The sequence below is a fragment of the Schistocerca nitens genome, chromosome 7 (genome assembly GCF_023898315.1).
Source record: "Schistocerca nitens isolate TAMUIC-IGC-003100 chromosome 7, iqSchNite1.1, whole genome shotgun sequence".
Lineage (NCBI taxonomy): Eukaryota > Metazoa > Arthropoda > Insecta > Orthoptera > Acrididae > Schistocerca > Schistocerca nitens.
Window position 1 is genome coordinate 421,098,320 of NC_064620.1, and position 24,809 is coordinate 421,123,128.

Consider the following 24,809-nt stretch of genomic DNA (forward strand, 5'->3'; position numbering starts at 1 on the left):
TTTACACGCCAGGAATAAAAAGTCTTGGAACTTTTTGGACGGACGGTGTATGTGCACACCACATGTAAACTTCGAGGAGCTACTTCATCACTCTCATGTTAACATTTCAAACCACTGAAGCTGTTTTGTTGAAGAAAGGTTTGTTCACTTGGGTCATTTCACTTATTGTTCCCTTTGGCCATCGTGTGAAGCTTACTCTCATGGAAAGCAAATTATTTTGGTTTCCCTAATCCGTATTTCCCAATTTTTAGCTTTAGCAAAGAAATTTCTCTTCTTCAATTCATCAGTTTCCTCTTAGGTTTGGTCATCCTTCGCCGACCTCACATTCTGTTTTCAACATTTCTTTTAAATCCCCCGTATTTTCAGCCTGAAGTCTAAACGGCAGTTGCGATGGAATTTTTTTCGTATTTCACTTGTTTTATCCCACTATAAAACTCGCAATTTCCTTAACAAAATGGTATATAAATCACCTATAAACTCGAGTGGGAAGTATTTTATTTCTTCTTCGTCTTCTTCTTCTTCTTTTTTAAATATCGTCTGCATCTGTTTAAAGTGTTGAAAATTTTACATGCTCAAGACCAAACAAAGTCGGTAACCTTTTATACTGAAGGCTGTGGATAGCAGTATTACAAAGACGAAATTAAGTTGTTTCTATTGATAGCAGTCGAAAACAATATCGTGGCATTTCATAATATAAACCCATTGTTGTATGTAGAAGTTTGAAGATTTCTGTTGCTGTGGTAAAGAGTGTGGATACTGGAAAAGTAATAGACTTCCAATTTCTAACAAAACATTGTTATAAATGTAAATCAGAGAGCACAAATACGTGATAGTAGCTATGAATGAATAGGTGGGAGAATTAGTTAGCTAACGAATTTTCGATCGATTTATGAACGAAACGGAAGCTTGTTACACGTAGGTTCTTAGATGATGGTAACTCAAAAGGATACAGCACGTAACAGCAACTTGCCCTTTAGTGACAAGCTTATCACAAAATTGTAATGTGTGAATCACAGCGTCGGCACCAAGCTGAGGAAGTTGAACCTAAATTTCAGAAACAAGAAGCTTTCTGATGGTACTACCAAAAATATTGATGAATTGTAATATTTTGGGATGGCCATTAGAGATAACACTGATGATTTATTCAGAATGAGGCAGGCAGTGTGGCTCTCTTCTTCCACAAATGACAAGCAAAATATGTAGCTACTTTGCCCTCTCACACCAGATTCACAGTGCATGTTTCGCAACGCCCAGTACTCAAACACTTCATACAGTCATATACGAGGGCCGTTCAGAAAGTAACCTCCGGTTGATTTAAAAAAATACACCAAGTTAAATAAAAATATTTTAATATATACATCTTACAACTACATCTTTGCACTATTTTTCTACATAGTCTCCATAGCGATTGAGGCACTTATCGTATCTCTTCACAAGCTTTGAAATTCCTTCTGCATAAAAATCACCCGCTTGTGCCTGGAGCCAGCCTGTGACCGCATCTTTGAGCTCTTCGTCGTCATCAAACCGCTGTGACCCGAGCCATTTCTTCAAATGCATGAAGAGGTGATAATCACTTGGCGCCAGGTCTGGGCTGTAAGGTGGATGGTTGATAACGTCCCACTTGAAGGACTCAAGAAGGGCCGTTGTTCTGCGAGCAGAGTGAGGACGGGCGTTATCGTGCAAAAAAACGATACCGGAAGTCAGCATACCACGGCGTTTGTTCTGTATAGCCCGTCGTAACTTTTTTATTGTTTCACAGTACACGTCTTGATTAATGGTCGTACCACGTTCCATGAATTCAACCAACAACACCCCTTTGGCATCCCAAAACACCGTTGCCATCAGTTTTCTGGCAGAAAAATCTTGCGAGGCTTTTCTTGGTTTGGTAGGCGAATTTGAATGTGCCCACATCTTTGATTGTTCTTTTGTCTCAGGGTTCACGTACTTAATCCAGGTTTCGTCACCGGTCACGATTCTGTTTAACAATGGTTCTCCTTCGTCCTCATAACGTGACAGAAAGTCTAATGCAGAGGCCATTCTTTTAGTTTTGTGGTGGTCGGTAAGAATTTTGGGCACCCATCGTGCACAGAACTTACGGTAACCCAATCTTGCTGTCACTATCTCGTACAAGAGAGTCTTAGAAATCTGTGGAAAACCAGTAGACAACTCCGACATTGAGAAACGTCGATTTTCACGAACTTTTGCATCAACTGTCTGAACGAGTTCGTCAGTCACCAATGATGGTCTACCACTCCTCTCTTCATCATGAACGTTTTCTCGTCCACTTTTAAATAAACGTACCCATTCACGGACAACTCCTTCACTCATAACTCTTGGTCTGTACACGGCACAAAGCTCACGATGAATAGCTGCTGCAGAAGATCCTTTGGCTGTAAAAAACCTTATGACAGCACGCACTTCACATTTGGCGGGGTTTTCTATTGCAGCACACATTTCAAACTGCCACAAAAACTAAACTAGCGCAGGTACGACGTTCACTCGACCACGGCTTGATGCCGACTGACCTGTTGAGTGCGTGAACGCACAGATGGCGTCGCTACTCCCCCCACAACCCGCACTGTGACCAATCGGAGGTTACTTTCTGAACCGCCCTCGTACATTACAACTCAGCAGCTGTGATCGAAGTCATAAAATCCATTTACAGGGACCTGGCACATCCTGACTGATGGTCAGACTTAGAATCCAAATGTCTTTCAACAATCTCATATGGGTTCACATGACAAAAAATGTTTTCCTTGAAAGGAAAACATCAAAATAAGGGGCCTGTGGAGCTGCTTTTGCTTATAATGAATGACAACATTGCTAGGGTGATAGCACTGCAGCATATGGGACTTAGTCCTGGAGCAAACCGCATCAGGGAACTTTTAACGGACGGACAAGGCTCACGTCGATAAAGCACAATGTGTAGCGCAAATGGCCACTAAAGAGTCCAGAAGAGAGAAAAGAGTAAGACCCACTGAAAATGATCAGGAGGATGTTACACAGCGGGGTTCAGGGTGCTTCTAAATGAGTGAAAATAAAAATGAAACATACGTTAGGAGAGTTTTAGTCATTTAAAACTTTAGAAGCTGTTTCTGAAAATGTACATTTTCTGTTGCATTTTCCTCTAAATCTCTAGGACCACTTCGATTAGAGTATTCAGATTTTCCGGACGTAGTAAGATAGTTCACTGAATCTGCTGAACTAAAATTTAAAACAAAACGGTGAAGTATAATTAATGTTATTTAGGACAAAGTACTTAATATTTTTTAAAAGTTTAGACATGTAGTTAAAAACTGTATTTCCCTAACCAGTGGCTGAAAAGCAATTACCTTAGTCCAGTACATTAAGAACATATCGTGTAATGTTGTGCTAAAGTTTCTGTCAGTTGCTATTGTGGTTTCTGAAGTACAGGGAAGCCAAGTAACAAAATTGAACATTCTCGGGATTTGGCTTCCCCCTTAACTCATTGCTACTTGTTTCCTATGGAATGTTTTTCTTCTTTTATTTCTCCTTCTTCTTCTGAAATTTCCATTCAGTTACTTTATTCTGTCTGTCAAATACAAGGTAAATAACAATGGTGATGAGCTGCAACTCTGGTGTACACCTACCTTAATTTACGTTTGTATTTCGTAAGACATCTTGCAGTGTGTGGAAGAGGTACATCGTGAGTCACTGTCATTTCTTCCTTTTCAGTTTCAATGGCAAATGGTACGCCGAAGGCATCCCTTTGGTACACCTTCTTAAGACCTACGATTTCTTTGATTTTCGACGTCATGGTCAGCCGGTAACTGCAACCTTTCTGTGATGCACGGCGTCATTCTTGCAGTGTCTGCTATTGACGTTAGATAAAAAAATGTTGTATGGCGTGATTGACAGGGAAACCCTAGGGTGGGCGGGAGGTGGGTGGGGGGGGGGGGGGCAGGTTGAGCCGCGTGATTGGAAAGGTATTTTCTATCCTTTGCGCTCAGTGGCATCTTTCCTTCGCAAAAGGTGAGCCGTGTGTCAGGTGTATCTATTAGGCCTAGACTACTATAATGGGTCTATATGTTGTGTGGTGTCGTGTTTGCAGCAGTTATGACGATGAAGGAAAGAGAGGGTGAAACCCAGAGCCAAAAAAAAGCCTACTCTTCTCGAATAACAGCATGGGGGTCGAGTACAAAGTCTCCATGCGACGGCCGGATTATCATCAAGTGCCATGAGATACCGCGGAGAGGCTTGGAATTTAATCCAGGAAACTGGCGCAAAGTCTGGTGATCAGGAACTTTACACCCACGACCTCTCCTCGTCCTTGCCGGAAAGGCAAAGGGAAAGCAAACTAATAGTGCGTGGTGTATTGGGCCAGTTACCCACCGAAGCATCAGCCACGCTCGATGTTGCTTACCTTACCGGTGTATTAAAAAACGGTGGCATTGTCATCAGATGAGCATCTCCGTAACGCTTTCGTGCTTACTGAACGGAACCCTCTATCGAACAACATACTACTTTCCTCTCACGTACAGTCGTGGACAAAACGAGCGAGACCCCTCGCCTTTTCGTTATGCTGATCCGCACGGCTTTAAAGTCTGCTACACAGCATAACAGGCAAGGCGACGAAGTGCTACCAACATACTATGCACAGGCGTGAAATTGACAAACCACCTGAATTTTTTTAGACTGTTTTCAATAATTTGTAAGGCTATATTAATGCTGATTAATGTGTTAAACACAACACGTAAATATAAGACAGAAATGAAAGAAGAAACGCTAATTGGTATGAACTGTACCAATAAAAATGAATTTCAACTTATCGAGAAAACAGAACTGTTTTAGTAAGACAAGGAACCCCAGATCGTTACGAATTAGCAAAATATTATCCGCATTCGGCCGCGAAACGGTCTGTGTCAACGTTCAGACCAGTCATACTGGATTACCGTTTCTGACCTATCATGAAAGTGTGCAAATTTAGCAATGCGTGAAGATTCATAACGGAAATCAGTTAAAAATCATTCAGTGCCACACTTATGTCAATTCCATTATTGACAGAAGCGGAAAAAATATGCAGTAACATGGATCAAATTCTACAAGAGTGTCATATTGACATCCACAGGGCGCCAGTACAGAATAAAAGTACACTAGCAGACAACCCAGACAAACAGCCCTCCATTATTACCCCATACATGAATAAACCGGCACTTTCGCAATGAAAATGGCAAAATGAACTGCAGTTTCTGTTGCATAGAGCTTTCTGGACTAAAAAACATGAATTTTCTACCTTTATGTCACCGCTTATGTGACAGTCATTCGGGATGTTTATCGAAATAACAAAATACTGTTCCAAAATGGCTCTGAGCACTATGCGACTTAATTTCTGAGGTCATCAGTCGCCTAGAACTTGGAAATAATTAAACCTAACTAACCTAAGGACATCACACACATCCATGCCCGAGGCAGGATTCGAACCTGCGACCGTAGCGGTCGCTCGCCTCCAGACTGTAGCACCTAGAACCGCACGGCCACTCCGGCCGGCTCAAAATACTGTTATTAGCGAGTAAATTTAGTAGGATAATTCTGCACCACTCCAGGAAATAAACGGCTACATAGCTGCCAAACTTATTCTACATTGCTTCGAATTCTCCACTAGACTCGCCACAGTCAGAAAACGTTCATTAGCCGAAGTGTTTCTTAAGCTAGCTAGCAATGGGAATGTTCGCACTTCTAAAACGCGGTGGCATTAATACTGGGATGTGAATTACCACGTGCATAGGCAAATGGATTTTATTTGCCTTCCTGTAAACGTGATTTGGATCGAAAACAGTCTAAAAAGGTTAAGATAGTTTGTCAATTTCACGCCTGTGCATTCATGTGCTGAATGTATCGACTGCAACTAGAACATTTCGAATAAGGAGTAGGGGGTGTTATTTATGCGGCCCTCATTTTCGGGGCCCTCATCTGATTTGCAAATAAAATCCATTTACCTATGTACGTGGTAATTCATATCCCAGTATTAATGCCACCACGTTTTAGAAGAGCGAACATTCCCATTGCTAGCTATCTTAAGAAACACTTCGGCTAATGAACGTTTTCTGGCTGTGGCGAGTCTAGTGGAGAATTCGAAACAATGTAGAATACGTTTGGCAGCTATGTAGCCGTTTATTTCCTGGGGTGTTGCAGAATTATCCTACTAAATTTACTCGCTAATAACAGTATTTTGAGCCGGCCGGAGTGGCCGTGCGGTTCTAGGCGCTACACTCTGGAGCCGAGCGACCGCAGCGATCGCAGGTTTGAATCCTGCCTCGGGCATGGATGTGTGTGATGTCCTTAGGTTAGTTAGGTTTAATTACTTCTAAGTTCTAGGCGACTGATGACCTCAGAAATTAAGTCGCGTAGTGCTCAGAGCCATTTTTGAACTGTATTTTGTTATTTCGATAAACATCCCGAATGACTGTCACATAAGCGGTGACATAAAGGTAGAAAATTCATGTTTTTGAGTCCAGAAAGCTCTATGCAACAGAAACTGCAGTTCATTTTGCCATTTTCATTGCGAAAGTGCCGGCTTATTCATGTCTGGGGTAATAATAGAGGGCTGTTTGCCTGGGTTGTCTGCTAGTGTAGTGAAAGGAAGGTCTGGTTTGTTTTCGGTTCTAATCTCGATGGAGGCAGGTAGAATATCAGTAAAGCAATTTTAAGAAATTCTCGCGCCCCCAGTACGTTTTATCGTTACTTTTATTCTGTACAAGCGCCCTGTGGATGTCAATATGACGCTCTTGTAGAATTTGATACATGTTACTGCATACTTTTTCCGCTTCTGTCAATAATGGAATTGACTTACGTGTGGCACTGAATGATGTTTAACTGATTTTCGTTACGAATCTTCACGCATTGCTAAATTTGCACACTTTCATGGTAGGTCAGAAACGGTAATCCAGTATGACTGGTCTGAACGTTGACACAGACCGTTTCGCGGCCGAATGCGGATAATATTTTGCTAATTCGTAACGATCTGGGGTTCTTTGTCTTACTAAAACAGTTCTGTTTTCTCGATAAGTTGAAATTCATTTTTATTGGTACAGTTCATACCAATTAGCGTTTCTTCTTTCATTTCTGTCTTATATTTACGTGTTGTGTTTAACACATTAATCAGCATTAATATAGTCTTACAAATTATTGAAAACAGTCTAAAAAAATTCAGGTGGTTTGTCAATTTCACGCCTGTGCATAGTATGTTGGTAGCACTTCGTCGCCTTGCATGTTATGCTATGTAGCAGACTTTAAAGCCGTGCGGATCGGCATAACGAAAAGGCGAGGGGTCCCGCTCGTTTTGTCCACGACTGTACATCTCACGAAATGACCATGATGAGAAAATTCCAGAAGTTAGAGCTAATATAGACAATCAAACTTCCCACGCTCCATTCACGAGTGGAACAGAGAATGGAGGATCAGTTAGTGGTACCAGAAGCACCCTCCGCCACACACCATCAGGTGGCATGCGGAATATGATGTGATGTCCTTAGGTTAGTTAGGTTTAAGTAGTTCTAAGTTCTAGGGGACTGATGACCACAGATGTTAAGTCCCATAGTGCTCAGAGCCATTTTTGAACCAGTTACATTTCCTTAGGGATCTTCCAACGATTTTCAGTCAGGAATCTCCTTTTCATACAACTTGCTTTATTTGAGCGTTCAACATTTAGTCGCTACACATACGTGGGTACAGGTATCGTACGGTTATGTCTTTCCAGGGATTCCTCACCAATCTTGAAATCGAACAATAATGGAACGCAATAGGTTACCTTTTGTTTCGCCGAGGGTCAACCTGAATCGAACATTGATCCTCTGCAGACCATCCTCCATTTCGCTACAATTTTCTGGCGTTGTGACATGCCTCTACACAGCAGTTTGGCTAACTCTTGAAGCTTCCGACGTTATACTTCAGTTCATTTATGCCTGGTATTCAGAAACAGTCTGAAAAGCTTGTAAGGGTATTGCAGAGGAGGTTGTTCTGATATGTGAGTGTTAAGAAAAAAAATTCGATGAGTTGCGCCGCTTCCGACTTATTTAGCATTGAGGTTAGCCAGTCAGGTCGTTATGGGCGTAGATTCAAGAAATTTCACGAGCTAAAATGCGGTAATGCACAGACATATATGTGTCCGTGAGTTACCACTTGTTCAAACGCTCATCACCAGTTACAATGTTACTTTTACGGAAGTGATAAATTTAAGCTAATTGAGAAAAGCAAAGTTTGTTCGGTTTGAGCAAACCAAACGAAGAACACGTTTGGCGACACGGCCTTTGCAGGCTGCTTGAATTTGCGAGCGCGACTACCTGACTGGGTAAATTCAGTGCTAATTAACTCGGAAACGGCGCAACGAATAAAATTTTTTTTCTTAACAATTATTTATCAGCACAACCTCCCCTGCCACACCTTCAGAAGCTTTTCAGACTGTTTCAGACCATCCTGTATACACCGTAAACAGTAACTGTTCTAGAGAATTCACTGGCGGTATGCCCGATGCTACTTTCACATCTGACGATTTCTCCCCGTAGAGAACGACCTATTGAGTTCCATTTCGTAATAGGAACATGTCTTTCCATTTACCATTATCATTACTGTCATTTTACTTTACTACCCGCCTGTCTCTGCAGTTTATCCCCACTCGACTTACGTCATGGAAAAGTTTGTCTGGATTCACAAAAATATGAATGTACGATATCAGTCCAGTTGTTTGCCGCTCGTACCGAGCGAGGTGGCGCAGTCGTTATAGCAGATTGGACTCGCATTCGGGAGGACGACAGTTCAAACCCGCGTCCGGCCGCCCTGATTTAGGTTTTCCGCAATTTCCCGAAATCGCTTCAAGTAAATGCCGGGATGGTTCCTTTGAAAGAGCACGGCCGGTTTTCTTCTCCATCCTCCCTTAATCTGAGCTTGTGCTCTGCCTTAATGGCCTCGTTGTCGGCCGGGCGTTAAACAGTGATCTCCTCCTTTATTCGCTCGTTCCTTCTTCTGTAATGTGATTATAAATGCTGTTCCTTCATATTATATCTAAAAAGGAAGCAGTGAGAGTTGTAAGCATTTTCGAAATGAAACTTCCGGGCAGATTAAAACTGTGTGCCCGACCGAGACTCGAACTCGGGACCTTTGCCTTTCGCGGGCAAGTGCTCTACCATCTGAGTTTGGAAGGTAGGAGACGAGGTACTGGCAGAAGTAAAGCTGTGAGTACCGGGCGTGAGTCGTGCTTCGGTAGCTCAGATGATAAAGCACTTGCCCGCGAAAGGCAAAGGTCCCGAGTTCGAGTCTCGGTCGGGCACACAGTTTTAATCTGCCAGGAAGTTTCATATCAAACTCCGCTGCAGAGTGAAAATCTCATTCTGGATTTTCGAAATGTTTGAAAGATCTCCAGATTCCTGAAGAGATATATGATTGTGTTTATTACCCTTTCCAGATTGACAAGTGATTGGCTCATCCCTTTCTGTGTCCTTACAGTTCGCCAAAATTAAATAAGTTTTTTTGTATCCCGCCTGGAAGGCGGCGCGTGGGTCTGCTCGTGTAAACTGAAGGGGTAGGCCGAATGTGGGAAGTGAGTGGGGGCAGGTGAGGTAAGATTCTCGGTACAGCTTTTTACGTGAAAGTACATTTAATTATTAGTCAATGAGATACGTAACTTTACACTGAAGAGCCCGTAGGTCCGAAACCGTATTCGCGTCGTAAGTAGATACATAGTCTCAATAGCAAGCTGAGGTTGAAGCCATGTTTCCAGGCCGTCTGCTCTTGATGAAATGGGCAGAATCTGCAGCGGCGCTCGTAGACCTCAACAGCGCTTGCTAGAGAGCGCTGTCGTCGGTGTCTGTCATAGTGCCAACTTAACTTGCACCTACGCCGTGGCATCGTAGCTATCGATACCACAAGTTTAATATTTGGCAAAGAAATTCATTTCTTCCATACGATTTCGGACGCAAACTGTTAGACATCAAACGCCAATGAATACAACTGACTTCACAAAATACCTCTGAGTGACTGGCAAATTTGCGTCGAGGTCGTTGGGCAGAGATTCAAACTAGAGAGTTTTAAGATCACGATGAGGCTTAAGGGTTGTATCGTGGTTTCCGATCCGATGTTCTGTTCTGTCGATACGTTTGAAATATTCGACATTTTATAGACCTTTTCGGTAGACCGTTATGTGAGTAAATACTGTTGTATTCCTCAAGCCACCGTAAGACTTATTGGGGGAAAGCATAGCAGTGTGCCAGAATCATCTCCCTCTCCCTCCATTCCTACAAACTTCCGTGTTGTTGTTGTTGTTCTTGTTGTTTGATCTTCAGTCCAAAAACTGGTTTGGTGCAGCACTCCATGCTACCCTAACCTGCGCAAGCCTTTTCGTCTCCGAATAACTGCTGTAACTGACATCTTTCTGAATCTCCTTACTCTATTCATCTCTTGGTCTCCTTCTAAGGACGCCCCACACTTCCCTCCAATACTAAATTGGTTGCACATTGATGTCTCAGAATGTCTCCTATCAACCGGTCCCTTCTTTTAGTCTAGTTGCACTACACTTTTCTTTTCTCTCCAATTCTATTCATTTCTCATTTCTTACGCGATTTACCCAACTAATCTTCAGCATTCTTCTATAACACCACTTTTCAAAATCTTCTATTCTCTTCTTCTTTGAACTGCTTATGGTCCACGTTTCACTTCCATAAAAGGCTATACACCAGACAAATACCTTCGGAAACGATTTCCTAACACTTAAATTTGTGTTAGGTATTAGTAAATTCCTGTTTTTCAGAAATGTTTTCCTTGGTATAGTCAGCCTGAATTTCATATTCTCCCTACTTCTATCACCATCCATTAGTTTTCTGCCCAAATAGCAAAACTCATCTACTACAAATGGTTCAAATGGCTCTGAGCACTATGGGGCTTAACTTCTAAGGTCATCAGTCCCCTAGAACTTAGAACTACTTAAACCTAACTAACCTAAGGACAACACATATATCCATGCGCGAGGCAGGATTCGAACCTGAAAACCGCAGCGGTCACGCCGTTCCAGACTGAAGCGCCTAGAACCGCACGGCCAGCACGGCCGGCCTCATCTACTACATTTAGTATCTCATTTCCTAATATAATTTCCTCATAATCGCCTGATTTGATTCGACTACATTCCCTTATCCTTGTTTTGCTTTTGTTGATATTCATTTTGTATCCTCTTTTCAAAAAACTGTCCATTTCCTTCAACTGTTCTTCCAAGTCCTTTGATGTCTCTGACAAAATTACAGTGTCATCGGAAAACCTCAAAAATTTTAGTTCTATTCCCTGAATTCTTACTACAATTGTACTTTGGTTTCCTTTACTGCTTTCTTTCATCGACCATATGCGAATTGTGCGGGTCGAGAATGACTATCAGTACCCCTCTGCACTCAGCACAAAGGTTTGTTTGAATACAACGGTACGCTTCATAATTCTGTCACTATGGGGTGAACTGGAACAGAAAAAAAATTACAGTCTAAATACTGCACTACAACTTTGAAATATTAAGTATGGCGCTTCTGACTCTTGTTATATCAATGTTTTGCAAGGATGATACTCCTCTACCAGAAACCTACTTTAATTTTTAATTTAATTTGTGTTCCAAACCACATCATGACTGAATAGTAATTTCCTTTAACACATGTGAGGAGGTGAACTGGAAACACGCCTAACAGCACAGTATTAAGAACAATGCATTATTTTATATTCATATAGCTAAATATGAATTAATGATGAAATTTTCTGCTTCTAAACGTAGAAATGGCTCATTAAGGCAATAGTGTTGTAAAACATCTTAATACAATTTACTAACTACAGCTTATTACCAGACATTAATTTACATTATGTCGATGGCTTCAAGAGTTTTAAATATTATTGTTCCTTGTCGGAAACCAGTTCCTTCAACCTTCTTGACAACTTTTCTCTTTGATACCAGACACACGTCTACAACACCAGGGAAAAAGTAATCTTATTTCGCAGTGCTTTTCTTCCTCGTGAAGTCAGCCTGAATTTATAGTCATGCTTTTTCATAGCCTCAGTTCGTCGTACATATAACTTTGAACGGTTAGTACTTGTTACAGGCAACTGAACCAAGACAAATTCATTTTTGGACAGTGTATAGTCTCAGAAGTTGAGGTCCTACAGTGCTGGCAATTTCAGATATTAGAGAATTCCTTGCTCCCAAACTTTGGGTTCGGCATCTTCCTCTTCTTCACTGTCCTCTCCACTAATGTCTGGAATTTCTGTCTGTGACGTCACACTCTTCCCAGACGGAACATCCAGTTTTGTGCCACAAACTCTGTTGAGTTGGGTATTTACAGAGTCTTAACGAACTTTTTTCAGGTGCCCCACAAAAACGTCAGACCATATGTGCTTTGAGTCATGTGTATCATTTTGCAAGAGAAATAAAATATTTTCTCGATTGCGGGGTATTATGCCAGAAGCACTAAATCCTGCAAGAATAATGTCTGGAGTTAAAAAAGCTTTCGGGCTTGCAGCCGGTCGTCGTAAACCGGTTTACGACGACCGGCTGCAAGCCTGAAATCTTTTTGAACAGTTGATTCACCGGGAAAATTTCAAATTTTACATATTGTCTGGAATTTTCTTACCCATGTTTTCAAATGTCGCCTTCAACAAAAAAATGGTTCAAATGGCTCTGAGCACTATGGGACTTAACTACTGTGGTCATCAGTCCCCTAGAACTTAACAACTACTTAAACCTAACTAACCTAAGGACATCACACAACACCCAGTCATCACGAGGCAGGGAAAAGCCTTCAACATCTTAGGCAATTCGCTTTTAGGAAGAACACCCCTGTTGCCTTCCTTCCATTGAGTCAATACTTTCCGCCAAGCTACCTTCGCTGGCCGAAAGAAAGACACTTCTGTAGGTTCTTAGATGTGTGTTGCATTTTGGGGGAACACGACAAATTTAGTATTGTTCTGCTCATGGTGGGAGTCTACAGACATGAATATGTGGCTTGTCTGATTATTCCTATAAGAATTTTGACCTACTCAGACCGTCTACTATAAGGCAAAACTGCTATCTGAAACCAGTATTAAAATACTGCTGTCGATTTGCTTCGGACGAAGAGGTGTACGACTGAGTACAATCATGCATGGTTCCGTAGACAGCCGCAATCAGTTTTCTATGAAGACATTTGACCGTTTTGTCTCATAGTGGGATAAATGTGTCAACAGTTACGGTGATTACTTTTGAAATTTTTGTGTTTGTTGTCGGGGTCCACATTGAGTACTCTTCGTGCAGTTTCCTGAACATGTAACTGTAATCGTCTTCTGTCTCCCACTATCAGGACCCTATCATCGGCGAAGAGTGAAGTACGCTGTATTTCTTGTCCCTCAGAGCTTCCTATTCTATAACAGTTACTCCTCTAATCTTGCAAAACTTCTTCTATGTATACTTTAAATGAAGTCGGTGTTAATGAGCATTATTTACGGAGAATTATGGGGAAATTTTGTGACCTAATTGAACCATATTGTTGCAACCCTTATATATGTTTCTCACTGCCTGGTCATGCTTATTACCGATACAAAAATTTTGCGTTGCAACCCGAGGCTTATTTAGCGAGCCTGTATCGTACGCACTCTGCAGATGAACAAATGTTAAGTGAACCGTCATTCCCCTTTCCAGCTTCTTTTCAGAGAGGTGTTCAAGAATGAAGAGCGCCCATGAGGGTCCCACTCTAAATGCATTGTGCTCCTCCGAGTCCATTAATTGTGCTTCTGTTTTATACTGTAGCACTTGACCTTACAGTTGGGCTATTGTACAAACAACGCTACCATTTCTACACTCCTGGAAATTGAAATAAGAACACCGTGAATTCATTGTCCCAGGAAGGGGAAACTTTATTGACACATTCCTGGGGTCAGATACATCACATGATCACACTGACAGAACCACAGGCACATAGACACAGGCAACAGAGCATGCACAATGTCGGCACTAGTACAGTGTATATCCACCTTTCGCAGCAATGCAGGCTGCTATTCTCCCATGGAGACGATCGTAGAGATGCTGGATGTAGTCCTGTGGAACGGCTTGCCATGCCATTTCCACCTGGCGCCTCAGTTGGACCAGCGTTCGTGCTGGACGTGCAGACCGCGTGAGACGACGCTTCATCCAGTCCCAAACATGCTCAATGGGGGACAGATCCGGAGATCTTGCTGGCCAGGGTAGTTGACTTACACCTTCTAGAGCACGTTGGGTGGCACGGGATACATGCGGACGTGCATTGTCCTGTTGGAACAGCAAGTTCCCTTGCCGGTCTAGGAATGGTAGAACGATGGGTTCGATGACGGTTTGGATGTACCGTGCACTATTCAGTGTCCCCTCGACGATCACCAGTGGTGTACGGCCAGTGTAGGAGATCGCTCCCCACACCATGATGCCGGGTGTTGGCCCTGTGTGCCTCGGTCGTATGCAGTCCTGATTGTGGCGCTCACCTGCACGGCGCCAAACACGCATACGACCATCATTGGCACCAAGGCAGAAGCGACTCTCATCGCTGAAGACGACACGTCTCCATTCGTCCCTCCATTCACGCCTGTCGCGACACCACTGGAGGCGGGCTGCACGATGTTGGGGCGTGAGCGGAAGACGGCCTAACGGTGTGCGGGACCGTAGCCCAGCTTCATGGAGACGGTTGCGAATGGTCCTCGCCGATACCCCAGGAGCAACAGTGTCCCTAATTTGCTGGGAAGTGGCGGTGCGGTCCCCTACGGCACTGCGTAGGATCCTACGGTCTTGGCGTGCATCCGTGCGTCGCTGCGGTCCGGTCCCAGGTCGACGGGCACGTGCACCTTCCGCCGACCACTGGCGACAACATCGATGTACTGTGGAGACCTCACGCCCCACGTGTTGAGCAATTCGGCGGTACGTTCACCCGGCCTCCCGCATGCCCACTATACGCCCTCGCTCAAAGTCCGTCAACTGCACATACGGTTCACGTCCACGCTGTCGCGGCATGCTACCAGTGTTAAAGACTGCGATGGAGCTCCGTATGCCACGGCAAACTGGCTGACACTGACGGCGGCGGTGCACAAATGCTGCGCAGCTAGCGCCATTCGACGGCCAACACCGCGGTTCCTGGTGTGTCCGCTGTGCCGTGCGTGTGATCATTGCTTGTACATCCCTCTCGCAGTGTCCGGAGCAAGTATGGTGGGTCTGACACACCGGTGTCAATGTGTTCTTTTTTCCATTTCCAGGAGTGTATAATTTGAACAATCGTGTCGCCTTCATTTAAAAAAAAATGGGTAGGATAATTGCTTTTTCCATTCATTTAGCGGCTCATTTAAACATCTGTAAAATATTTCTCCCAGAATTATAAAACTGTTGAGGGGGATGCCGTCATAAGTTCCACGGGTACCTTAAAAATGGTTCAAATGGCTCTGAGCACCATGGGACTTAACATCTGAGGTCGTCAGTCCCCTAGAACTTAGAACTACTTAAACCTAACTAACCTAAAGACATCACACACATCCATGCCCGAGGCAGGATTCGAACCTGCGACCGTAGCGGTCGCGCGGTTCCAGACTGAAGCGCCTAGAACCTCTCGGCCACAACGGCCGGCACGGGTACCCTAACCAGTCCTGTAGGTTTTCCATTTTTCATTTGTTGGAGAGCGTTAATTATGTCTGCTGAGTCTCCTAGTGTTTGTTGTTCGGTTTGTTTTCAGCTAGCAGGATGGTTTTCATAATCGGCTGTGAATTCTGCCCTATTTTCCGTTAGGAGATTTTTGTAATAGATTTTCCACTCATCCATAGAGACAGACCAAATTGTGTAACGTCTTTTTACTGCGTTCGCAGTACTTTAAATACCTTCCACGCTTTATTTATTTTTGTGTGTTGTCTGTTTCTAAATTGCTGGCTTCGCACGTCTGTTCCCAGCACTTATTCTCAGACTTTGTTACTTCTTTACGTGTCGTCCTTTTGTCATTACACCCAAGAATTTAACTTATCTTGCGTGTTTTGTCTGATAACCATTCCTCATAAGCAGCTTTCTTCTCGTCTACAGTGTTTTCTCACTCTTCACTCCACCATGGTGTATCTTCTCTTTACATTTCAGGAACTGTTTTCCTCCAAGGGCTTCATTTGCAGCTTCATCCATTCATGTTTTCAGATTGTCGAACATTTAATCTATTTGCCGGTCCTTCTGTTATTCTTTCCGGTTTCGTTGCTTGTCTCATCTGGTGTAAGAATTTAGTTGAGTCATAATATCAGACTCTCGATTTATGTTGATGTGTGTGAATTCCTAAGGGACCGAACTGCTGAGGTCATCGGTCCCTAGGCTTACACACTACTGAAACTAACTTATGCTAAGAACAACACACTCCGCGCGGCTCTCGATTTATATTTGATATGATTCAGTAGAGTTTCATTTTCGTCATCTGGCCTGCTTCGACGTAAGTTTTCTTTGTTTTTGTTTCGATTAAAAAATGATCTGAACCAGGCATCGCTCTGACGCCTGAGATTTTCAGTTCATTGTTCTGACAATGATGTAAAAAGTGATCGATTTTAGGTAACGTGTCGGTTGTCTCTATGTATAAGTGGGTGTCTTAACGTTAGAACCATCCATTAACAAATTTTTATTTTCTTTTATTCCTTAATTGAATTATTCCTTCAGCTAATTATTCACAATAGATTCTCAGTAGCGTCCTGCTACTGTGTCAGTTAATTTGGAACGCTTTCTGCCATTTAGGTCATCAATTAGAGAAACCTTCTTCCAATTTCCAAATTTTTCCAAAGTTTTCTCACATCAAAAATGAAATCGTTCTCAGTAGAGGGATCGAAGGTATATCACAACGAAAAAGCTCGTCGATCATTTTCGATGACATGTTGAAAGTATGAGGTAAATAATTCGATCTACACAGTACAGTAAACTGCATACAAGGGACACACATGTGAGGTGAAACTGGAAGAGCAGTTGAACGGAATGGACAGTGTCTTGAAAGGAGGATATAAGATGAACACCAACAAAATTAAAACAAGGATAATGGAATGTAGTCTAATTAAGTCGGGTGATGCTGAGGGAATTAGATTAGGAAATGAGACACTTAAAGTAGTAAAGGAGTTTTGCTCTTTGGGGAGCAAAATAACTGATAATGGTCTAAGTAGAGAGGATATAAAATGTAAACTGGCAATGGCAAGGAAAGCGTTTCTGAAGAAGAGAAATTTATTAACATCGAGTATAGATTTAAGTGTCAGGAATTCGTTTCTGAAAGTATTTGTATGGAGTGTAGCCATGAATGGAAGTGAAACATAGACGATAAATAGTTTGGGCAAGAAGAGAATAGAAGCTTTCGAAATGTGGTGCTACAGAAGAATGCTGAAAGAAAATGGCTCTGAGCACTATGAGACTCAACTTCTCAGGTCATTAGTCCCCTAGAACTTAGAACTAGTTAAACCTAACTAACCTAAGGACATCACACACACCCATGCCCGAGGCAGAATTCGAACCTGCGACCGTAGCGGTCTCGCGGTTCCAGATTGCAGCGCCTAGAACCGCACGGCCACTTCGGCCGGCAAGAATGCTGAAGATCAGATGGGTAGAGCACGTAACTAACGAGGAGGTATTGAATAGAATTGGGGAGGAGTTTGTGGCACAACTTGACAAGAAGAATGGACCGGTTGGTAGGGCATGTTCTGAGGCATCAAGGGATCACAAATTTAGCTTTGGAGGGCAGCGTGGAGCGTAAAAATCGTAGAGGGAGGTTCAAATGGTTCAAATGGCTCTGAGCACTATGGGACTCAACATCTTAGGTCATAAGTCCCCTAGAACTTAGAACTACTTAAACCTAACTAACCTAAGGACATCACACACACCCATGCCCGAGGCAGGATTCGAACCTGCGACCGTAGCAGCCCCGTGGTTCCGGACTGCAGCGCCAGAACCGCACGGCCACCGCGGCCGGCCGTAGAGGAAGACATGAATACACTAAGCAAATTCAGAAGGATGTAGGTTGCAGTAAGTACTGGGAGATGAAGAAGCTTGTACAGGATAGAGTAGCATGGAGAGCTGCATCAAACCAGTCTCAGGACTGAAGACCACAACAACAACAACAACTTCCTACTTCCCATCACGCAATAAAATACTTTTCCCGTTTAAGAGCGCGATACTGCAGCGTCCTGTTAAAATAACCAGCGGTTTTTCCAGAGAGCTCTCGATACGACATCGCTTAAAGTCAATTGATACCACACGATGCCAACGGCGTCTATAATGCAGAGCGCTCTAGCCTTCCAACTACTGATCGGTAATTGAGGTCCCCGTTAAGCCGCGCCAAGTTAGGCGCACTGTGCATCCGCTGCCAGCGCCACTGGTGGCAACCCGCAGTAGCTCTGCTGGCCGTGTGTAGCCTCGCGCGGCGGAATCCTAGGCGGCAGTTGTTTCTTGAACGCACGCCGTTTACGTTGTTGCTGCACGGCTACCAGCACGGAGCCAGTTTCTGGGACACCATGCGCCCCACGGAAAGTGGACGTAAGTAGATTGTATCAAATAATTTTGACTGTGCTTATTTATCGTGTCTACTTATATTGTATTTCGAAGTGCATTGCTGGAGGCACGGGTCTTCCGTTCCAGAAATTTCTTAGCGCCGGCCGGAAGTCTCGTGTCGTAGCTTCCTGCAACAAACTCGTCCTAAATGCATTAAACTCTCACGTGGTGTTGGGTAGCTTACACTAACTGTTGTCAGTTAGTCGATATATCGCCTGTCGTGCAATAATTGTCCAGAACTGCAGCTGTATACTACGGATCTTCGGAAAAGTAATATTATGCATTATGTGATATGAAGTGGTAATGCATTTACGATCTCGTTAACAGATTGGCAGATGAAAAGCCAGGCTTGTGTGAATCAATCATGCTTTGATATTTTGGCACTAATGAGCTATAAACACTTACTTCCTGCATACGCCGGATCCGCGCCACTTTGCAACCGGTTGCAGCTGGAAATTGCTTCTCTTCGAAAGCAGAATTATGTGTGACCGGCTCCAAAATGTGATAACAGGTGCCTTTGCCGGCACCACATTTTTCTTCTACTACATATTGATATCTTTTTCAAACCACATGGACATGCAACACCACTAGAAGTGTTTAATATTTACATTTTTAGTAATACCGCAAAGTACTTTTGTATATAAATAAAAGGAGCGTTCAGCTTCATGTGGAAGATGCACACGGTTTATATTCATACATATTGTAGTAAGTTTTAGTAAGAGTTTTTAATGTGAAAGGCTGATGGAAACTCGTAATAAGTCAGCTTTCACCCACGACAGCAGATGCTGTAAATAAACATCGCACAGGCTGAACAACCTACCTGTTTCACGAAATAAACGAAACTGTGGAAACATGAGTATACGTGCTACAAATACTATCTGTGGAATTTTGTTAAACACTGAAGCAATATTTCTTCAGAGAATTGGCTCCGTTATACTGACTCTGAAAAGATTCCAGAGCATCTGGGTGGGGGAGCCCTGCGTACAAGCGTAACATGTACTGTTTTTCTTTTGTTTTTAAAAATTTTTATTGCTGCTCCTACTACTACTTGTCCGTGTTGGAAGTAGAAGAAAGAAATTAAACAAAATGTCGTACATAGCAATACATTTAGAATTTTTTTAGGCTTAATGTAGTGAAATGACACACCGCCTTTCTTTCCCTTTTTGGGGGAAACAGTGTTTACGGAACAGAGAATGTCAACGCTCTACGCAAGATATAGGTAAGCCGTTAGAAAAATAATGGCGAACCGTGGAGAAAATGTATATTAGCGAGTGTGTTTTGTCGGCTGAGTTACCACACGACGAATTAGTTACTTCTAACAGGTTTTTACAAACGGAAAAAGGTTTACGTAACTGCTTAAGTCGTACTATACTACTCGCTTATAACTCGGTGCATTGCGAAACGTCTTATCGATAACCTCGAAACCTGTTTTATTACCTTGTCTAAAGCGAACGTGAACGATGTGGCGCTTTTGAGACACAAGACTTCGTATTCGGTATTTGTGCGTCTGCTCACTTATACTATTCCATGGTTTTGCTAAAATCTATCATTAATCCATCAAATTCAGGGATGGACAGATTGCTTCGTCTTATGTTCTACTTCATGCTGCATTTCAGGTGGCCTCTTATGCCAATACGGCCTTAAATTTCGCCCTGCCGTTTTTAAATAATTGTTTGCTTGCCTTAAGTTCAGATAGGCTTTCGCCCACTATGATCCCACAGCTTTATGGATACAAGAATGTGCCCTTGCACCTTGTCGGTTCATGATTTCGTGTATGTTCTGCGTCCTTCAGTCGACGAATTCTATGATTGGCAGCTCCATCCACATGCTTTTACAATATATATAATCACTCTGACCACAACGCCGCTGTCAGTGGAACGTGAAACGGAGGAGGGCCAACCTTTCTCTTTAGAAACGTGTCTCCGATGCTGGATAAACAGTGATTTGTGTGGAAATAAGAGTAGTTTTATTTGAGAAAGTCTTCACTGTGTGGGATACACTGAACGGGAAATAGCTTTAGATCAATTTACATATCGCGCTTATGGTACGGCGCAGTCGCTCCCATTGAAGGAGCCAAGAACCTCTGTTATGGCCTCTCAAGACAGGTAAAAGGTCCAATGTATAGTTACCTAAAGTTTTGAGTGGGACGAGAGTTCAAGAGCCGTTTATTTCTTCAGTTAAATATGGAACTTATTACAACACGAGACTGTCGTTAAAAACCTAACTCAAAAGGATTTATCCTATTCTAGTGATCTTGTTCCTAACGTGGTAAGAGCACCATTTCGTATGGCCTGGACACTGGGAAGAAAATGCATAACTCTAGGAATGTGAAGACCTTGGAACTGACCATATAAAACTAAAGAGGTCACATGCGTACATAGTACATATGTCAGGCCGGACTTGACGACGAAGCGCGGTAACGGCTAAGACACCAGCGGCCGACCTAGACTGCACGTGGTCTCCTCTACACTCCCGCCGCATTGCGGATCTATCGGTAGTTACCACACTGCAGGAATTACCACTCACGGGACATGGCTCGGTGCCAGATAGTTCCTGTGGTAAAAGGTGCCAGGCTGCCACCAGATAGAAGACAAGTCTCCGAAAGTGCAGTGTGTCGGGTGCTACACTGCGTGTTTATATTGGCGCGCAAGCGAGGCACGGCATACTTCGCGTTTCAAATCGGCTGATTTAGATTCGTACACGTTGTTGAACTAGAAACTGGCTGTAGTGTACATTTTTGAACGTTTTACGAATGTACCCCTGAATAATGTCTTTTACAATCATACATAGTTGGTTCAAGTAAAGTTTCCTGACTGCGGAAACTATTGATACTAGTTTCTCAGCGACAGATCTGATAGCGTTAGACATGTCTGCATCAAAAACAAGTTTCTTGATACTCGTATAGTTAATAACTTTTAACGCGTTGTAATCACTATAGTGGACAGGTGTACTCTGCTCGAAACTGTAGTCTGACTGAAGTTTCTTTTCACCCCAGAAAAAATGTTAGCGAAGTATAATGGAATCCAAGAAGACATGTGGTTATACCGCGCGTCTCCCCTCCGAAATAAATATATTATTGGTATCAGGAGACGAAAAGCAACGATAACATTTGACTAAATCATTGGAGATAAGTCACTGGAATGAACGCCATTTTTAGCTTTGCTTCCCTTAACGTAAAAGAATTATATTACCTGTCTTCGTTTTTATATTCCGTTACTACTTCAGTATCAGCGCTATGCTATAAACAGCTTTATGAATTTATTACAATGAATTTGAAGATAATTTTACAGTGTTTGGAATTTTTCTTCCTATATTTGAGGATAGTTTTGTATTTCTAAAGAAAATATTCATTGCAATCACACAGCGGAAAGGAGAGCAATATGTGAGCCCTACATTTTCGATAATTGTTATGACAGGGCATCACAGATTTTTATTGGCAAGCACACTTTGTGGTCAAGTCATTAAAGCCACCCTAGGCTTATAACTGATAACGTGTATGATCACCTTTTTGCTTCTGTTGCAATGTTAGTTCATCGATGGAGACGGTCCGTGAGATTATGAAGCCCTGAAGAAAGGTGAATGTTTGTTGCTGGTATTGTAGGTGAATTTATCTGGTGCGAACCACAGTTACAATATTCAAAAAAATTACTATTTCAGAATGCGACGTTTAGCAGAATATCTTCAGAGACATGATTCAAAAGTAGTGGAATGTAAACAGTTATCACTGTAAGGGATTTTTTTTTACTTAAAAAACAGATCTACTTCTTTCGCATTTCTCCTTGCGAAATTGTCACCACAATACGCTCAGCTAAGTACCAGTGGTTAGATCCACACTCACCCATAAATATCGCTTAATGTACTGAGGCGAACAGCAGCATTGTTTGAACTAATCTAGGCGAAGTCTCACTAAGTTTGAACATGGTTGTATTGTAAATAAGAATGTTCTGAAAATTGTCATTATCATACAATTGAACTTGGCAACCCTTGGCAATTAATTTCTTATGCTTATCCCAACGATGATTGGGTTTATGGTCGGTGCCGTCGGACGTCTCCATTTTATAGTAACGTGATTGACAAGGCATCTAGACACATCTCCCAAAACCGAAACTCTCCCCACCCCCCACCCACCCTCTCTTCCGAAATATATGTGTCCAGATTTGTGCTCCCAACAAGTATGACCCGTTCTCTCCCAGGGATTCGTACAAAAGACAATCTAGTGACGCACGGGGTGTGGACTAGGTCCCATTATTTTCTCAGGGCGGACGCTTTCGCTGTGGAGCCTCTGGAGCTCTAGAATTATTCTCCTCTCGCTATAGTATAAAAGGTCTCTCAAGATCAGCATATCGAAAGTGTCAACAGGTCATCACGTGCTGTAAATACCTTGGGGGCGCCGAAGGAGATTAAATATACTAATCATGAAATTCATCTTCTCATAACCTCTCCACGAATTGCAAGCATCCATTAACGTGCCCAGTGGTAAACCCTGTCCATTACACCAAGGGGGTGAACCCTGTCCATGACCTCAAGGGACTGAACAACTTTGCCTAAATTGTATACTGAAGGTGATACTTCAGAGTGATATCAAAGCGGGTGGGAATTCGGGGCAACGAACTGAAGCATTCTGACGCCAACAAGACTTGTGTAATATAGACAGTAGCACACTTTTAAGATCGTATTACGTTCAGTGACCTGACTGTTTAGTTAAGAAGAGTCTGAATGTCTGAGGTAAGAAGCTGTGGTCAGTGGCTCCTCCCAGCTACTCACAGATTGTAGCCCCAGTAACACACTCCCACATGGGGCACGTTTTCCAGTAGGGTACACACCAGTGGAAGGTGTTCCTGATGCACGAATAAGACTGCATCCACTTTGCTGACCATAAGACAATGCTCATGTTTTGTGTGGCTTTTTGTCACACGTTTTTGATGATAACGTTTAGTGTCTCTGAATCGTCTGCTAAACTTATCGTTTCTTCTCAATTTCTCCCAAAAGCGATGGCTAGGAACAACCTGTAAATACTTCAAGATTGCTGTAGCTGCTACGTATTACTCATTTTTAGTATTTTGTGTTTCTTTGAGTCGTTTTTCATCGTGCTAGGTAGCGCAATGGTATAGAAACGCATTCCAGAGGAATGCCATCTGACAAAACGTTTCCTGCGGGTTTCCGAAATCGCTTTAGGCAAATTCTGAGATGGTTGCTTTGAAGAAGAGGACACAGTTTCCTTAGCCATCCGTTTTCCAATGCAAGCATGTGTTCCATCCGTTACCGTCGTCGACGAGATGTTTGAGCTTACTCTTAAATATTTGAAAATTTTCTTAGTGTACGACCGCTAACGACCTCGATGTGTGCCCTAGAAACGGATAAAAACAACCACTCCTTCCTGTTGACCCGTTCTGACAGAAAAGCACCACTGCTGTTGAACATTTGTGCCCGCCTTTACATAAACCGTGGGTTGTGTAACAGTCCGTCAACTCTCTCAGTGGAGACTTCGCTTTATAGTGTATAGACATAGGATGACGCAGGTAAGGTTGCTTTTGTCCCCATCCAGTGCTGACAAGCTGATATTTTTTAAGTAACTACTTTTGGGAAAACCTATCTTCTGCAGTGTGGTTACAAGCGTGTAACAACGAACTGGAGGAGTTGTAACTGCCTTCCTCGCGTCACGGGGCGTTAATGGGCAGGCCACGGAGTCAATAGCTTTCTTTAAACCGCGCCGCTGGACCACCGCCAGATCTGCGCACGCTACTGGAGCGGAAAGTTCCGACAAAAGCCTTTTGTCCACTACTGCGTCATTTCGTTTTGAGGTGGAACTTACATCCTTGCGATGAAATTCCAGTCATCACCACCAACAAATCGTTCGTCTTTCCAGCAAGCAGAGCCTTTTGTAATTGATTATCTCCGTCCAAAAGTCGTGGTTCATTGTTTTATTCGCACTAGTGCATCTTGGAATAGCTTTGATGATATGTTCCTCTCAAGCATCAAAACGTTTTCCTCTCTCAAAGCTTACATTTTCAGTTTTTGTCTTGTTCATACACTCCCGGCCGAGCGGTTCTAGGCGCTTCAGTCCGGAACTGCACTGCTGCTCCTGCCGCAGGTTCGAATCCTGCCCCGGGCATGGATGTGTGTGATGTCCTTAATTTAGTTAGGTTTAAGTAGTTCTAAGTCTAGGGGACTGATGACCTCAGATATTAAGTCCCATAGTGCTTAGAGCCATTTGAACCGTTTCATACAGTCCAATACAAGGTAAATGATGATGGTCAAGACTAACGATTTTTACAGTAAGCGATTAGTTGGAAGAAAGAACATT

General features: G+C 42.9%; 1 protein-coding gene across 2 annotated transcripts in view; it reads left to right on the forward strand.

Moving 5' to 3' along the window:
• The window catches only part of LOC126194683 (influenza virus NS1A-binding protein homolog), a 286,130-nt gene that overhangs the window by 149,661 nt on the left and 111,660 nt on the right, over positions 1-24,809 (forward strand). Inside the window, exon 1 of one of the 2 annotated variants that reach the window (XM_049932889.1) lies at positions 18,360-18,490. The exons of the other annotated variant lie outside the window; for it this stretch is intronic. Within the exon in view, the coding sequence (XP_049788846.1) occupies positions 18,469-18,490 (22 nt within the window). The 5' untranslated portion in view covers positions 18,360-18,468. Of the gene's footprint in view, positions 1-18,359; positions 18,491-24,809 lie in introns of those variants that run through there. 2 annotated transcript variants of the gene reach the window in all.